The sequence below is a fragment of the Sus scrofa genome, chromosome 15 (genome assembly GCF_054392235.1).
Source record: "Sus scrofa isolate SSC_HxYL_T2T_F1_AM1 chromosome 15, Sscrofa_HxYL_maternal_Yorkshire_Landrace_v2.0, whole genome shotgun sequence".
Classification (NCBI taxonomy): Eukaryota; Metazoa; Chordata; class Mammalia; order Artiodactyla; family Suidae; genus Sus; species Sus scrofa.
Window position 1 is genome coordinate 131478448 of NC_139397.1, and position 18753 is coordinate 131497200.

The following is an 18753-nucleotide window of genomic DNA, read 5'->3' on the forward strand; positions in this document are numbered from 1 at the left end:
ATACAATGAGACACCAACATCAAATGCTTTCACTGACATGTGGAATCTGAAAAAAGGACAGAATGAACTTCTTTGCAGAACAGATGCTGACTCACAGACTTTGAAAAACTTATGATCTACAAAGGAGACTGTTTGGGGGGGCTGGGGGATGCGCTGGGGTTATGGGATGGAAATCCTATAAAATTGGATTGTGATGATCATTGTACAACTATAAATGTAATAATTTCATTGAGTAATAAAAAAAATGAACTAAACAGGTACCTAAAATTTCTCCTTCTTACAACTAGATGTTGTTTAAAAAAAAAAAAGTTTAATAGTCATCAGAAATGGAGCTCTAAAATAAATACTTCCCGGTGTCTTATTTACTTAATAAAATAATTTCACAGATGATTCAAACACCCCAGCCATTGTGGCAATAAGTTACTAGTGTTACGAATATGGTAGGTGACAAAGGGAAAAAGGGATACTGACTCCTAGAGGTGCTCCAGAAATTAAAACTTTAAAAAAGAGCACACATGCCAGTTGGCTTAAGTCCTTTGCTATTTTTTTTACGAAGCTAGTATGGAGGATATGTAACAAGAGAGCCTTAGAGTAAAATGAATTACAAAGTCAAACCCCAAAGGATACTCCTCACAAGAGATTTTCTAAGAGATCCGCATCACCTTTGTTATGTTAAGCACATCATCATTTAGAAGCTGCCTTTAAAATATTATCCATTATGTCTGTACCTTAAATACATTACCATATCCCAACCCCAGGCCATTCTTCTATTTCTAATCGCTCAGTGCTGGAGTGTAAATTATGAGTAATCATTACCATTGTAAGAATCTGTGCTAGAGAACCTTGGGCAGGTTTACATCAATATCGACAAATTCTCAAGAGAAATAACAGAGTAACAAATCAAAATTTTCTCTATGTATGACAAAATGTCAAGTGCTAAGATCTTTTTATTTTATTACATCAGAAGAGTTAACAATGAATGATGATCTTAGTTTCTTGTTAGGCATAAGACTTCCTCATAAAATTTCTCATTTGTAACATAATGTTCTCAGAATCACTCTAACCAAAGGTGTCATAGACATTCAAGTACAAACGTGGGGCATACAGAGGGCACAGTGGAGCTCAACTTTTGTTCAGGTTAAATGAGAATATTCGCAACACTGCAGACATAGGAAAACATATAAATAAGGAATTTAAGAATAATCCTGTCTAAGGTTTACGTTCAAATGGTGCTAAATGTCCAAAATCTAGCTGGCTGGCCTGTAAGCCCATGATCCTCAGGGAAAAAGGATTTGAGAATTAAAAACATAAACATTACCTGCTGATAATACAGTAACTGTCTATGTTCAGGCAGCCTGAATACTTAGGTAGTCTGGATATTTAATAGGAGCCTTCCATTGCTAAGTACGCAGCTTTTCAAGATATATAAGGTAGCAGATGCTTTACATTAACCCAGAAGTCCCACTTCTAGGAATTCATCCTAAGGATATACCTGCTCACATAGGAAACAAAGACTGCTTTACTGCAGCACTGTTTATAAAAACAAAAGAATGAAAACAGCCATCCATCACGGGACTGGTTAAATAATAAAAATTCATGGAACACTATGCTACTAGAACAATGTACAGAAAATATATACTAACATGGAAAGCATTTGCTTATATTTATATAAAGAAATCAAGAAAGGAGTTCCCATCGTGGCTCAGTGGTTAACGAACCCGACTAGTATCCATGAGGATGCAGGTTTGATCCCCAGCTTTGCTCAGTGGGTTAAAGATCCAGTGTTGCCGTGAGCTGTGGTGTAGGTCACAGAAATGGCTTGGATACAGAGTTGCTGTGGCTGTGGCGTAGGCTGGTAGCTTCAGCTCTGATTCGACCCTTAGCCTGGGAACCTCCATATGCTGCAAGTGTGGCCCTAAAAAAAAAAGAAAATAATCAAGAAAGTAAGAAAGGGCTTGTCAGCAAGAGGGGTGGCTGGGGATAGAACTGGGAGTGAGACTGTCTCCCCAAAATAACTTCTACTCTTATTTTCAAAGCACGAAGTTATTACTCACATTTTGAAATTACATTTTAAATGGGGAATATAAATCACAGAGCCTAATTGAGGAGTCATATAATAAACAAAAAGCTAAAGAAATGTAAATACCAACAAAATAAGGTCATCATAGAAAAGAAATTCTGGGAATTCTGAAAAGATTCATTAAGAAAGTGAGATGAACCTTCTTTTTTCTTTTGTTTTTTTTTAGAAGGTAGGATGGTAGCTAGATTTTGAAGGTTAGATACAAAAGACTGCGAGGGAAAGGGGAAAGATGCAGAGGAACAAATTTAAGAAGCAGCAAAAAAGTGCAAAGTATTAGTAGCATTAATAAATGCACCTGAATAATTCATAAGTTTAAAGTTCAGTATGTCAGAAGAGGGTTCAGATCACAGTTGAGTGAAAAAATCGTTCATTTATTCAATAAATATCAACGTACTACATGCCGGCCAATGTTCTAGACACTGAAGATAGAACAGTGAACAGACAACTTTGCTCTCATTTTAAAGACACAAAACAAAGAGATTTACAATAATAACATCAGGAAAAAATAATAGGGAAAAAAAACAAAACAAGCTAAGAGTATGGCAGAGACTGCTATTTTATATAAGTTCAGAAAAGTCACTGAAAAGGTGGCATTTGGGCAGAGGTGTGAAGAAGGACGAATGACATGGGGCTGTCATAGGGAGCACTGTGGATTTCACTTTAAGTGGGCCAGGAAGTTAAGGCTAGGGCAGCACAGAAAAAAGAAGTTCTGACTCTGATCAGATGACTTCTGGCTATTACACAGAGAACTCAGTGTAGGAAGAATAAAGGGACCATTCAGTATAGAAAGGGGTATGTATACCTGGTGAAAGGCTAATGGATTCATCTAATATATTACTGGTTTTCCTCCTTAATGTGGCATCATTCCAGAAAGCAACAGGTAGAAATTGAAGCAATCTACATTTAGGTATTAGTTTGAAAAATGAAAAAAAATATACTTATTTTTATGCTAGCTACTTATGTCTGTGAAACATTAATTACATTATAATATTATTATAACTTCTGTTATATACATAACACACACACATTATATAAATAAAACCAAGAAGACAAAAAATACAGTCTGATTTTTAAACTCATGCTTTTGCAAAAATCAGACTAAAATGTAACCAGAGCCAAATCCAAAAATTCAAGTTGTTCAAAGGATATGCAAAGCCTAGAGTGTAGTCATATTGTAGGTCCCCCCCTCTTATTGGCACCAGATGGATTCTACTTGCATCATTTACTGGAAGATAAAACAAGGGGGGAAAAAAAGAGTTGGAAGAAACTCACTTAAGTGCTTTTGCCTTTCTCCATGGAGAAATACAGGAATCCCTAGATTCAATGTTCACGCCATGTTCTTCCCAGATGTTTTATGTCACTCACCAGCTTTATGTTCAGGGGCCTCTAAACGGTTCTTTCCAGATCTCCCAAAGTTCCCTATCCATGCAAAAGATCCAACGGTTTCCCAGTGAATTTACTGAAAGATCATAAAAGCTATCCTAACTTAGTACTAAGCGTTCTCATATTTTCATAACACCTGCACAAATTCACAGACCAAAGTCTATAAAACTATGGTGCCAGCTGCTACTCTCTATGTGTAAAACTTGGGTCAGTTTCAAAGATTAACCATTGCAAGTATACCTCATGGTTGACAAACAAAGCCAGGTTCAGAAAACAAACACTGTCTCATCACAGGTGTAGAGGCAATAAATAGTTAACTCAATGAACAGGTTAATAAAAGGAATGGCTAGCTGTGGGGCCCAGAAAAGTCCCTTTGTGGTGAACCACAAGAGCCATTTCTGCCAGTCAATTTTCCCGGTCATTGAATAAATATACAGACCACATTTTGGATCCTTCCAGATTCTGGTGGTGCTCAGGATGAGTGCCAAACATACAGAGGCTTGTCACCTCTCACAGGGCCCCCGAGCTCTTAAACTAGGTAAAGATGTGTTGCCAGGAGTAACTTGGCAATTGTCTACCAACATACATAAAGCATGAGAAGAACGGGTAAGAAAAATGTTGAAAACTGAACAAGACCATATGGAATAGATAATAACAAAAGCGCTTGGCAAAGTTGAAGCTAAAATAAGGAAATAATGGTTTTCTCCTGCAAGATCGTGCCCCTCAGGACCTGGTGCCACAGCTCTGATACGGTCCCTATGAATTTCTGCTTTTCTGGGTCACAGGAAGCATCACATCTGGTTGAGCTAATTATGTTAATAATCTTATGTCATTTTTCATAAGCTCCAAAGCAACTGTTTTATACTAGGTCTCATTCTGCAGTTGTATTTCAGACTCAGCATCCTACCTTAATTGAGGCGATATGGAGCAAAGTCTCCCCGCGATGATTTCTTTTCACAGCCGTAAGGCTACTGGGTGACAGCTTCACTGCTGAGGGGCTGGACATCATTCGTCTGTAACTTGGACTATTCAGTGTAGAAGGGGGCGTACCTGGTGAAAGGCTAATGGATTCATCTAATATATTACTGGTTTTCCTCCTTAACGTGGCACCACGTTTAAGCTTGTTTGAAGGTGGTGAAGAACATCCAGGCGATGGCACATTTTCGGAGAGCACTGTTTGCTTAACAGAATTTCCGCTGGTGCTCGGAATGCTGTTCCTACATCTCTTAGAAACGGGACTGGTAAGTCGGCTGCGGCACCCACGGTTCCCATTATGACGTGACGGCAAGGATTTCTTAGATTCATCTAAGACATTTTCACAGAGAGTCTTCTCAGGAGTCACTGCTTCATTCTTGCTCTCCATTTCTGGCGACTCTATATGCTCAGCCAGTGGTAAAGAGACTTCGGTGAAGCTTCCCAAACATTCAGATTCTGTTACAGAGCCGCTGGCTAGTAAGTCTATTTCGCCATTCATCTGCGGACTAGCAATAACAGATGGCTGGCTACAGAAGGACACCAGCTTTTCCTTAAACTCCTCTTTGGAGTCCAGTTTACCATCTTCTTTTTCTGCCTCTAAATTCCATTTCTGGTTGATTTCAGCTAAAGTCTTCTTTTTCTGTTTTTTTCTACATCTTGTGGAAGCCTTCTTAGCCCTCTCAGAAACATCCACTGGAGGGCTTGTAGAGACAAACTCATACAGGGAGGCCTGCTGGGCATTTTCATCATTTATCATAGGAGGATGGGTTTGCACCGAAACTTTACTCACAACATACCTGACCTTCTTACTTCGAGGACTAAACCACATTTTTATTGAATTCTTCTTATACTCTGCATCACTAAATAAACTTTTTCTAGATGTTTCTTCTTTCAAATCTGATAGGATAAAAAGAAAAGAAATCTGTTACATGAACTTAATCTCCTCCAACTTGAGCTCCCAAAGATTTTTGTTGACAGTTTCCTTAAGGTGTATCACCTTTTCTTGGGGTAGCTCTTCCTCCCCCTCCCAGATTATGAACTCCCTGAGAGCAGATATTCTCATTCAACAAATATTTACCAAATCCTATTTTATTCTATACAATGTTCTAGGGGCTGGAGATACAGCAGAGAATAAAACATGAAACATACATTCCACGGGAAAAGACAAAATATACAAATAAATAAGCAGAACATAGTCTGCTGTATGGTCGTGATAAGAGTCACAGAGAAAAGCTATACTAAATAAATAAAAAGATTGATAAGCAGATACGAGATTTAATAAGCAGCAGTCAAAAAAATTAAGACTTGTTAATTGATGCTTAATTTTTTTAAAAAGACTTTTGAAAACCAACCAGTATAATTCACTATATCAACGAACTGAAAAGAAAACCATGCTATTTTTCCTCAACAGATATATTTCGTTGACAAAGTATTCATTCATTATTTTTTAAAAGACTGAGCATCATGGACAGAAGGAAACGACTTCAACCTGATGAAGGACATCTGCAAAAACGTGCACCACCAGCACCACGCTGAATGAAGAAAGAATGAAACTATTTTGTCCTATTATCTCGTTCCTATCATCAAGAATAAGGCAGATTCAAAGAAGAGAAACGGATGGCTGACAGGCATATGAAAAAATGCTCAACATCACTAATTATTAGAGAAATACAAATCAAAACTACAATGAGGGGCCACCTCACCCCATTCAGAATGGCCATTATTAACAAGTCAACAAATAACAAATGCTGGAGAGGTGAGGAGAAAAAAAACTGTTGGTGGGAATGTAAATTGGTAGAACCACTACAGAAGAGTATGGAGGATGGAGGTACCTCAGTAAACTAAATATAGAGCTCCCTTATGATCCAGCAATTCCACTGCTGGGCATATACCTGGACAAAACTTTTATTTAAAAAGATACATGCACCCCTATAGCCATAGCAGCACTATTCACAATAGCCAAGACACGGAAACAACCTAAATGTCCATCAACAGATGAATGGATTAAGAAAATGTGGTATATACAAAATGGAATATTACTCAGCCATAAAAAAGACAAACTAATGCCATTTGCAACAATAGGGATGTGAAGTAGCCAGAAAGAAAAAGACAAATACCATATGATATCACTTATTTGTAGAATCTAAAATACAGAACAGATGATCCTATCTAAAAAGAACAAACAAATAAAAAACAGAAACAGATCATGGCCAAGAAGAGCAGACCTGGGGTTCCCAAGGGGGAAAGGGAAGGGAGTGGGATGGATGGGCATTTTGGGGGCTTTCTGATGCAAACAGTTATATTTGAAATGGATGGGCAATGGGATCCTACTGTACAGCACAGGAAAATGTGTGTGATTGGGTCACTTTGTTGTACAACAGAACTTGACAAAACATTGTAAATCAACTATACTTTAATAAAAAAAAAAAAAGGCAAAATATCTGCTCTCACCAACCCTATTCAACATCATACTGAAAGTTCTGGACACCACAGCAAAGTCAAGAAAAGATAAAAGGCACACAAATTGTAAAGGAAAATACGAAATTGTATCTATTCACAGCCGACTTGACTGACTTTATAGAATATTGTGCAAATAATCTTTTAAAAAAAATTAATAAAACAAAGTGACTTTAACAGAGTCATAGAATATAAGGTCAATAACAAGTTCAACTGCAAATGTATTTCTGTATACTAACAGTGAACAAACGTAAAATGAAAAGTGAATTTTTTAAAAACTTTGGTACTGTTAGAGTTCCCATTGTAGCACAGCAGGTTAAGGACCCAATGTTGTCTCCGTGAGAATACAGGTTCGATCCCTGTCCTCAGTCAGTGGGTTAAGGACCTGGCATTGTTACAACCTGCAGCATACATACGTCACTGGTGCAGCTCAGATCCAGTGTTGCTATGGCTGTGGCACAGACCTTAGCTGCAGCTCCAATTCAACCCACTGGCCCAGGGAACTTTCATATGTCACAAGTACAGCCATAAAAAGGAAAAAAAAAAAAAAAAAGCACTATGTATAATAGTACCAAAAAATATACTTAAGGATAAGTCTAACAAAAATATGTATAAGTTCTACTTGCTGGAAAATTATAAAATATTTATGAAAGAAATTCTATACAAATTGTCATATACCATGTTCATGAACTAGAAGACTCCTTATTGTCAACAAGTCAAGTCTCCCAAAACAGATTTATGGACTATAACATAATCCCAATGAAATTCTAGTATGCTTTTAAAAAAAAAAAATAGACGATATAATTCCAAAGTTTACATGGAAAAGCAAAGGAACTATAATGTGGAAAGGCAGAAAACCTAAAATAGCCAACACAATATTCAAGAAGAACAAAATGGAAGGACTCATACTGCTTTCAACTTACTTCAGACAAAATGAATCTAGGGAATTAAAGATAATTGTCACAAGTTTTCAAGTATCAGCTGACATAACCTCAAGCTACATAAATAAAAAACAATGAGTGAATGAACTATAACTACATACTCGAAATATACTCGAATCCAGATACAAGAGTATGTATAATACCCAGAACTAACTAATGTGTTAAGTCAGAACAATGACCATCCCTACAGGGAAAGGAGGTAGGTGACTGGAAATGGGCAATGACAGGGGTTTATAGGGTACTCTTTATCCTTCCGGATGAGTTCCATCTGTAAAAACTCTTCAAACTATACATTTAGGATGTGTATAGTATGTACTTAAAATGAAAGTTTTTTTAAAAAAATATTTATAACCAGGAATTAAAACACGAAGTTTCAATAGAATTTTAAAAAAGAAAAGAGGAATTCCCATTGTGGCTCAGCAGGTTAAGAACCTGACATTGTCTCTGTGAGGATGTGGGTTCAATTCCTGGCCTCACTCAATAGGTTAAGGATATGATATGGCCTCAAGCTGTGGTGTAGGTCACAGGTGTTGCCTGGATCCACCATTGCTGTGGCTCTAGTGTGGGCCGGCAGCTACACTTCAATTCCACCCCTAGCGTGGAAACTTCCATATGCCACAGGTGGGTGGGGGGTGGGTGGAGAGAGAGAGAGGGAGAAAGAGAGAGAGGAAGGAAGGAAGGAATCACTGTCCCTAAGTAGACAAGTGTGACATTTTGTGGGTAGGTACTCATGTCCAAATACCTTGCTGCTTCAGCTAAGGTCATTAAGGAAGGCCTCTCTGAGGAGCTCACTTCTGAACTGAGACCTAAATGACAAGAAGGAAGCAGCCACATAAGTAAGAATATAAGAAAGAGTCCCCCAAGGAGAAGAGCAAGTGCCAAGGTCCTAAGACGGGAACAAGTTTAGCCTATTCAATGGACAGCAGGGCAGTGTGGCCGGAGCTTGGAGAAGGAGCAGAAAATGGAGGGACATGAAGTCAGACAGTAAGCAGAAGCATTCAGGTTCTTGTGCGGGTACTTTTTATTCCACCAACCTCTGAAGTGAGAGGCATTGGGACTTGGCAGCCACTCCCCTAGTAATCATATACACACTAGAACTGCAAATGTGTAAGTGCAGCTCAGACCTTTCTCAACTCCAGCCTCCAATATTCAACTGTCTACTTAACAACTCTACTTGCATGTCTACTTCCAGGAAGTTCCTCACTTTGACATGACCAAAACCAGGCTCCAGATCATCCTCCCAAACCTGCTCCTCCTACAGCTTTTCCCATCTCAGTATACGGCACACCCATCAGTCCAGCTGCCTTAGGATAAGAACCTTAAGAGCCAAACTTGCCTCTGCTTTCTCTCCCATACCCTGTATGCAAAATGCAAGTTCTATCAGTTCTACCTGAAAAATGCATCTAAAATCTGGCCACTTTTTATGCGTCCATTCCTGCCACCACAGCACCATCCTCTCTCACTATACTATTACCTACGCTCCTACATTCTCTCCCTGATTTTGTCTTTGCCTCCTCCCCTCTACATCAATTCTCAACATAGCAGCCAGTGGTCCTTTTGTAATTGGTCAGATGATGCCACTAAAGCCCTCTGGAGACTTACAATATGACTCTGAATTAAAGTCGAAATTTTAGTCTACAAGGCTGGGAACAATGTGACCCTCCATTTCCTTCCAGATCCCCCCTTCTATCCTCCTCCTTCCTCCCCATTCCAGCCACTGGGCCTCCCTGTTGCACCTCAAACACAAGGGGCATGCTTCTGCCTAAAAGCCTTCACATTTGCTAACCCTTTGCCTGGAGATTTCTTCTCCAAATATCTGCACGTTTACTCTCACCAACTACAGCTCATTGCTCAAATGTCACATTTTTGGTGAGAACATCACTGACAATTAACTTATAAACCCTCTCCTCCTACTTATTTTACTTATGTCTTTGTGTCTCATCTCCCTCTTTCCATCAGAATAAAGATGCAGGAAGGCAGAAGTTTGTATCTCTATCCTGCCATATCCCCAGAGCCTGAACAGGGTTTAATACACATAATTAATATCTGCTGAATGAATGAAATGAATGAGATCATATAATCCAGGTAAAACAAGTGGGATCTCATTCAGATGCAATTTAGGAAGAATAATGTTTTATGCTAAAGAATGGTCACTATGGAGGAAGAACGTTTCAAGAATGGACACAGTGAACAGTTACATAGTTATCTGTCATCCACAGAAAGATTATGGTAGCTTTCATAAGCACTGTAGCAAAAGGCAAAACCTGTCAGATACAAAATCTGAAAGGCTACTAATTAACTAAACATATAGGCAGGGGAGAGACAATAGCATGCTTAAAGCCCAGTAGCAACATAGCACATAATATACCTAAGGAACTAAAAGAAAGCCAGTATACTTGCCCTACAGAGAGAAAAAAGGAAAAAGTAATATAAAGATGAAGACTAAAAAGCAAATAGCCAGACTGCAAATTCTTGCTGGCAGTGTTAAAGACTAAAGATACCCACACTAAGAGTACGATAAAATGCTCTATAGGAATCAGGTGGCACAACTACATCTGTGATTTTTAAAGATCCCTCTTGACTAGACTGTGGGAGAACAGGTTGGAAGAAGGCAAGAGTGAATGCAAGAAAAACCGTTAAGAAGCCAAAAGAGGAGTATAAGCAGAAGATAGCAGACTGGGAAGGTGATAGTAGAAAAAGAAAGAAGTAGATTATTTGAAAAATATTTAGGAGATAAGAGTTACAGGATTTGATGATGAAATGAATACAGGGAAAGAAGGTAACAAAAATAATTGCCGTTTCTACCTTAAACCACTGAATGCACCTAGAGAAGAAACACCGATATTGAGAGAGACAATCTGCCAGGAGTCCTGAGCAGCCCCACGCACAGGCTGGCAGGGTGTACCAAGGAGGCAGGGCCTTTTTACCCAGGCCACTTCTCAGGGCTGTGTCTGCAGCAAGCAACCCTGAAGGAGGGTGTAGTGTCTCCCCATGGGAAAAAAAGCAGGCTCATTTCTGCTTGCGAGAAAAAACAGTCAGCTCTCACAAACTCAAATCTCCTTTCCTGTAGCACAACCCCCTGTATGTGTAGGAATCCCAAGATGGGCACTTTGGCAATTAGCACCAAAGATGCAAAACTGCACTGAAGAATTTCAAAGGTAGTGTGATAAAATATCACAAATGTTACATCATATACTCTTTCACAAAGCAATTTCACCTCTAGTAAGCTGTCTTACAAAACATACAAAAAAATTTATTCATGTGCCTGCAAATAGGGATGTAGAAGTGTTAATTACAGCAATATGTGTAAAAGCACAAAGTAGGAAAATAGTGTTCATCAACTGGAAACCAGTTAACTACAGAGCATTTAAATTACAAAATCTTATGTAATCATTACACGTCAACTAAAATGCAAAGACCATCTAGACACTTGTAAGTGTAATGCAATCCCACTTATGTTTAAAAATTCTATTGTGTTTATGTTCAAATATTGTCAAAAATTCATAAAAGAAAAACCAGGAATGTTAAACAATGAAAACAGTATCTCTGAAAAGATACTGTGCTTTTTGGTTGGGAGATAAATGGTAAAAGAGGACTTTCATATTTTACTCCTACACTTCTATACTGCTTAATCAGTTTCCAAGAGAATGTTCTCATATTTTTTTTGTCATATTTCTTATGTAAATTAAACAAATAAACAACAAAACTTGTATAAGGTTATACATCCAGATGGTGACAGAGCTGGCATTTGATTTCAAGTATGTTTTCACTAAGTAAACATTAAAAATTTTCACTACGTACACACTATATGTGACATTGTGATTTATAAGAAATGCGCTGGAGTTCCCACCGTGGTGCAATAGCTCGGGATGCTGTGGAGATGCAGGTTTGATCTCTTGCCCAGTGCAGTAGGTTAAAGAATTTGGCGTTGCCTTAGCTGTGGCACCGCAGTTAGCATTCAATCCCTGGCCTAGGAACTTCCATATACTATGAGTGCAGCCTTTAAAAAAAAAAAAAAAAAGAAATGTGTATTTGGTCTAGTCCATTGTTCCACCACACAACTCCTAAAACCTTTGTTACTTTGTTTATGAACCTTAGAAGCATCTTTTGTTATATTTAGATGCGTTACCAGTTTCCAAAACAGCTCCAAAGAAAAAGATGAAATTGATGTCTTTTATTATTCATAACAAGCCCCTTCAATCAAATCTGAGTTAATGAAGTGACTTTTGCAAAGTCCCTAATAATGAAGGCTGGTTGCCAAGGGAACCAACATGGATTATAGGATTAAAACTTCCAATCCCATCCTCTGACCTACAGGAAGAGAAGAGGACAGAGGCTGAGACAATCACCAATGGCTAACGACTTAGTCAGTGGTACCTAGGTAATGAAGCCTCCATAAAAACTCAAAAATAACAGGGGTGGCAATCTTCCAGGCTGGTGAACATGTGAAGGTGTTGGGACAGTAGCACACTCAGAGGCGACCCCCTGCCCCTTCCACATACCTCACCCTATGCATCTCTCCTGTCTGGCTGTTCCTGAAATATACCCTTTTATAATGAATCAGTAATCTGTCAAGTAAAATGTTTTCCTGAGTTCTCTGAGTCACTCTAGCAAATTACTCAAACCTGGAGAGTTCACGGGAGCCTCCAACCTATGGCCAGTCAGTGGGGAGCACAACCTGGACTTGAGACTGGATCGGATGGTAGACAACACTCAGCTGATGGTACAGAATGGCTTGATAAGTGGAAACCCACACATCTTACTGTACCTAACAGGAGTGTGAGTAGAGGAGACACAAAAGAGAAATGAGTTTTTCTTTACTCGATATATAGTACAGTCTTTTGTATATACTGGTAATTTTTCGGATGGTAGTCTTTCCCATTAACAGATGCTCCAGGAATAGTGAACAGTCAGTGTGCCTCTCCACTCTCTGATCTTGGCAATGCTTCCGCCTAAAGTTCCCTTACTTTGTTTTTGCCTTTAAGCCCATTCGATTTTCTTTAAAAAAATATTACCATAAAATTCTCTTTTCTCACCCATACAGATAGTAAGACCAATCTGGGTCAGCCCAGCACAGTGGTGAGCACATAAACAGAGCTCAGAAAATACTGCTGAATCAATGAATGAACTGTCTGACATTCTCTCTTAAATCTTGATAAGTATTTACATATCAGAGAGGCTTGAATCCATTTTAAGGGCTAAAGGAAACTTGAGGCTCACTAGTCCAACTCTCTCATTTTAAAGATGAAAGATTAAATTTAAGAGAAAGGAGAGGAGTTCCCATTGTGGCTCAGTGGTTCACGAATCCGTCTAGGAACCATGAGGTTGCAGGTTCAATCCCTGCCTTGCTCAGTGGGTTAGGATCCAGCGTTGCGGTGAGCTGTGGTGTAGGCCAGCAGCTAGAGCCCTGATTAGACCCCTAGCCTGGGAACCTCCATATGCTGCAGGAGCAGCCCTAGAAAAGGCAAAAAGACCAAAAAAAAAAAAACAAAATTAAGAGAAAGGAGAGGGAAGGACTGTCTCCTAACTCCCAACACATACACTTCTCTGCACACAAACTGGATTATCAAGAGGCCATTTCAGGTACAATAAAAAAAACACCGGAAAGGCAGGGAAACTGGAACCACCACCACCACCACCTGACAGGATTTACAGTGACTAATTCACATTGCCTGATACTCATTCTCCAAATAAACAGAGATTTAACCAACAGGACAACTGGAATATGTTGTATTGGTCCTACTTTTAAAAAAGAGAAAAAAATATATATCTAGATTGTTTTTCTCCTAAGAGGTCACTCCTCATTCAAGCTGAAGAGAACGCTGTGTAAAATTTTTCTTACATTGTGGAATCTAGTGAAAAATTTTAGTGAATCAAGTTCTAAACCGAAGTTACTTTAAGAAGAAAACCAATAGCCACTGATGCATCTTACTCCTAAGGATTAGTAACATCCACTGTGGAAGAAAGAAATGCTTCTTATGATACTAAGGGGTTACAGAAAATTGTCAAGTGTATTATTCCTGTGAAGCTTTCATACTTAAGAGATACAATGTAATTTTAATTTCATTTTTCTAATTGTTTTTGGGAATACATTTCAACATTTCTCATGTCTTAAAATATTAGCAAGAGAAAAGGAAGTTACAAAATATCTTATTTTTGAATTCCTTTTAGATATTCTTTATTCACACAGAACACTATTATCAGTTTAAAATTATTAATACACAAGAGGAGTAATAAATTAAAATCTCAAATCTTCCCTAAAGTTCAAAATCTCATCTGTTTAGTCTTTCACCTCATGTTTCTGAAGTACAAAGTCCTAACTCTAGAAACAGATCTGCCAAGTAAAAGACAGCACTTTAAACAGATAACAAAAAATGAAACAGAGTGGCTTTTGAAAAACAATTGGCGTTTATCTTCAGAAATTTCAGAGATATGATCCCTCCCAACCTAAAGAACTCAATCACAACTCACTCCACTCCAAAAAAGCTACCCCTTCCTCCGAGAAATGGAAAAGGGAAGCACTGCACTAAGTCGGTAAATGCTAAACCCAGCTGGAAAAGCAGTTATCCAGATAAGAGCAGACCCTCTGACACCCTTTTAATGTCTGAACTGAACACCACCTGCTCTGAAAAGTGCTATTAGGACAGGGTCTTGGAAATAAAAACAGAGTGAGCAACCATTCACACGGAGACTTTATGTCTAAATTCTACTCGGTTCTCTGCAGTGAACAAGTAGGTTTCAAAACCAAGTTCTTTCCGACATAATCTCAAGTCTAGAGAAAAAGGTCAAAATGAAATGTTATCAGGATTACTTTTTAAGAAAAGACAGGATTACAAAGACTTAAAGGTTAATCTTCCGAGAGTTCATAAAAACCCATACTTAATTTTTTTTAATTTATTATTACGCACAGCTGATTACTAAACATAGCTGATGACATTCTGAATTAAAACCAAGTCAAATTCTGGTCTTCAGTTCTTATAAAACTTAAAAAATGCAGAATTAGTCATTTTAAAGGAAAATTAAAGCTTAAGGGTTAGGGTTAGGGTTAGGATTAGGGTAAGGTAGGGTTAGGGTTAGGTAAGAATAACACAATCAACTAAAAAAGTCTAAATCTAAAAAAACACGATTTCAAACTCAGGAGCACATATTTCATAACTTATAAAGGAGTAAATAAAGAGAGTATATATTCATGTAATTTATGTGTACATAATAATTTCACTAATCACCCAGTAACAGATTTATTCAAGAAGATTGTAATTAGGTATCTTGTCCTAACTAATAAGCAAGAATCACAACAGAAAACATAATTTTAAGTTCTGGATTTTACACAGCACAACAAAGCTAAGACTGGAAAAAGCAAAAACACCACCACTGCTGGAACATAAATCATACTATTAACAGCTACAATAGTTTTTATGTGTGAATGCTTCTAAGCATGATAAATTACCATATTCGTTTCATGAAGAAAAATATTGGTCCTTCCTCTACATAGCAAATTTCTTAATGATGATATTTAAAAGAATTCTATTTTCTGGATTTAAATATTTCTGAGGCCACTACAAAATATCAAGGAATAGAGATGCGCACATTGCTAAGGAGCTGCTTAGCCAAGTGTTTTTCTTAAAATTTAATAATAAGCTATAGAAAAGGGAGGCAATTAGAAAATGTGATTTAGCTATCATTAATCTACATCAAAGGATTATAATGATGTACATTGTGTGCCTTTCAAATTATTCTCTATTATAGGTTTCACAACAGAAGTTGAGAAATCTCTTTGACAAACTAGTCCCTTATTAAAAATCAAAGGAAAGTACTTTGCTACCATCTGTGCAACATTAACGCCTTCACTAAAGAATGATTATTTTGTAAGTTAAGAAGTATTCAGTTCTATTTAAAACAAAACAACAGCAACACAGCTATTCAAATGCTCATCTTCCTCTATTATAAAAAAGTCATCGCATATATGAAACACTATGTAATTCACCTCAGAAAGACAGCATCTCTCCTGAAAACCGAAAAGAAAATTGGGACCCTATGAAAGCGTAATCAAAGCATTTTTTTTTATGTCACCAATACCAACATATGCTTCAGAGAAACTGACCAGCACCTGCAAAGTCTGGGGGAAGGGGAAGCAAGAGGAAATAAAAACTTATAAATTTAACTCCACTGGTAGAAAGCAGACTATGTTTTAAAGAATAAGGTAAAATTATCCATAAATGGTTGTCAGAAAAATTTATGACAGACAATCTCTTCTCTTTAAAGTACACTGAACCAGGAAAAATCTGTTCAAGTATTTAGAAGCTCATTTTAGAAAGTATTACTATAAATCAGGCTTCTTTATCTCCTGTATATCATATACTATGTCTATGATTTGACAAGTTCTTCCTAATTACCCACCTTAATTACAGTAATTATATATTTTATAGTAAATGAAAGTAACAAGGTTCATTTGGAAGATAAATTGTGAACTACAGGTTTAAAAGAATAAATAGAGAAAATGTGGGAGATGTCCAACCATCCCACTTAATTCATCATCTTCAACTTCTCACCGTTGAAAAGAACCACATGATCTTGGGAGCTAGAACTTAGGGATCACTTACTCTAATACTTTTATTTTACAATGAAGATTATTTTCTAATTTCCTCATTATAATGAGAATCCAGCATTATTTGTCTCCAACTATTAAGTTCCCTCTACCTATTCACCTAGTTTGCCTTTTAACACTTTAGTTTTAGAATAACTTGTATGTAATAAACTAACATAAAGATATTTATGCATGAAATATAATGAGTAGATAAACTGTAAGGAAACAAAGGGATCTACAGAAAGAAAACACCTCAAAAGCCCTTCAAGGCTAGTTTGTTTGGGGGGAACCCTGCAAGGAAAAGTTGATGATGATGCAACGTATAGTAAGTAGGGAAAGCTCTGTACCATAGAAATTACAGATCCAGATAAAAATTTATATTTCAATATGTTTGTATGCTAGACTTATGTTATGCTCTCTAAATGTAGCAAAGGAGGATGGTAACACTACAAAACAGATTACCGAAATCAGAATCTAAGAGTTTGTTTTAAAATTGGTTTAATTAAGTTTAGTCTCTAGGAGATGAATTAGTCTTAACACTGCCAATTCTTCTCCAACTCAACAAATAAAACAAATACTCATACTTCCAGCAAAAGCACTGTGTAAATGACAAAACAATAAACAAGAAACGGACGATATGACTACCCTGCATAACCCAAGCCCTCAATTTCCTCACCTACAGAATAAAGATCCTAAAATTCTGATTATATGTTAGCTAAACAATGAAAATACAAATCATCTTAATATAAGGAAAATGTTAAAGCAAGCACAGCTAAAGCCTAGTAATGAGGAATGTAATTATTATTCATTATAATATGGAAAATGATCACAAAATAGTCTTTGGAAAATGAATCACCACAATTCTCTCCCCAAATGCCATTTCTACTCTTTGATGAGAAAGAAAGCATTCCAAAAGGCCTCAGGTCCCATACAAAACTTTGTTCTCAACTCAGTAATTTTTGTAAATTTTTTTTTTCTTTCTCTTTTTAGGGCCACACGTGTGGCATATTGAAGTTCCCAGGCTAGGGGTCAAATCAGGGCTACAGCTGCCAACCTACACCACTGCCACAGCAACACAGGATCTCTGCTCCATCTGCAACCTACACCACAGCTCATGGCAACACCGAATTCTTAACCCACTAAGCGAAGCCAGGGATTGTACCCATAGCCTCATAGATATTAGTCAGGTTCCTAACCCACTGAGCCATAATGGAAACTCTTTTAAATATCTTTTTAATGATGAAATATCAAGGCATTTCATATTCCACAGTCCATAAAATATGAAAACCATACTGACAATTCAAATATCACTAACTACAGTAAAATTCTTAAGGGGTCATCTAATTCTTTTTTGCACGTGGTACCCAGTAAGCCTAAATTGACTACAATTAATCCACTGAGGATTATTCTGCTCCCCCATTTATCACCATTAAAACATCACATTACTTGTTTATGGGTTAAACTGTGTCTCTCCCAAAATTCATATTTTGGAGTCCTAATACCATGCCTCAAAATGTGAACTTACTTGGAAACAGGGTCATTGACAATATAATTAGTAAAGATGAGGAAGGTGGGACTCTAATGCAATATGAATGGTGTTCTTACAAAAAAGGGAAATTTGACATAAACGTGCATACAAGAAGACCACCACATGAACATGAAGACTGCCTCTGACAAGTCCAGGAGTGAGGCCTGGAACACATCCTTCCCTCGTAGATTTTGAAATAATTTAATGCACCCACACCTTGATTTGGAACTTCTGGCCTCCAGAACTATGAGACAATAAACTTCCGTTGTTTAAGCCACTCGGTTTATGGTACGTTTTTACAGCAGCCCTAACAAGCTAGCTAATATATTACTATACAGCAACTGAAGAAAAATCAAAACATCATGACACCACAAACAAAGCAGCAACCGAACTTTCAATGCATGGCCAACATTCCTATCAGACCATGCATCTTTAAAAATCTGATGAAAGACACTTTCACATAGACATGAGCATTTTTTATATTGTACACTTAACTCAAGAAGCTCATGACTCCTCCCCCACCCCAACACTCAACACTACTAAACGTGCACAGACTTTTTTGTCTTTTTAGGGCCGCATCCATGGCATATGGACGTTCCCGGGCTAGGGGCCGAATCAAAGGTGTAGGTGCCTGCCTACACCACAGCCACAGCAACGCCAGATCCTTAACCCACTGAGCAAGGTCAGGGATCAAACCTGCATCCTCATGGATACTAGTCGGGTTCATTACCACTGAGCCACAACAGGAACTCCTAAATATATATAGACTCCTGATTAAGAACTCCTGCTTTAATCAATGCTATTG

At 37.7% G+C, this 18753-nt stretch overlaps 1 protein-coding gene across 1 annotated transcript in view; it reads right to left on the reverse strand.

Moving 5' to 3' along the window:
- The window catches only part of BARD1 (BRCA1 associated RING domain 1), an 86992-nt gene that overhangs the window by 49745 nt on the left and 18494 nt on the right, over nt 1–18753 (reverse strand). The window contains exon 4 of the mRNA XM_021075146.2: nt 4371–5335. Coding sequence (XP_020930805.2) covers nt 4371–5335 — 965 coding nt within the window. The remainder of the gene's footprint in view (nt 1–4370; nt 5336–18753) is intronic.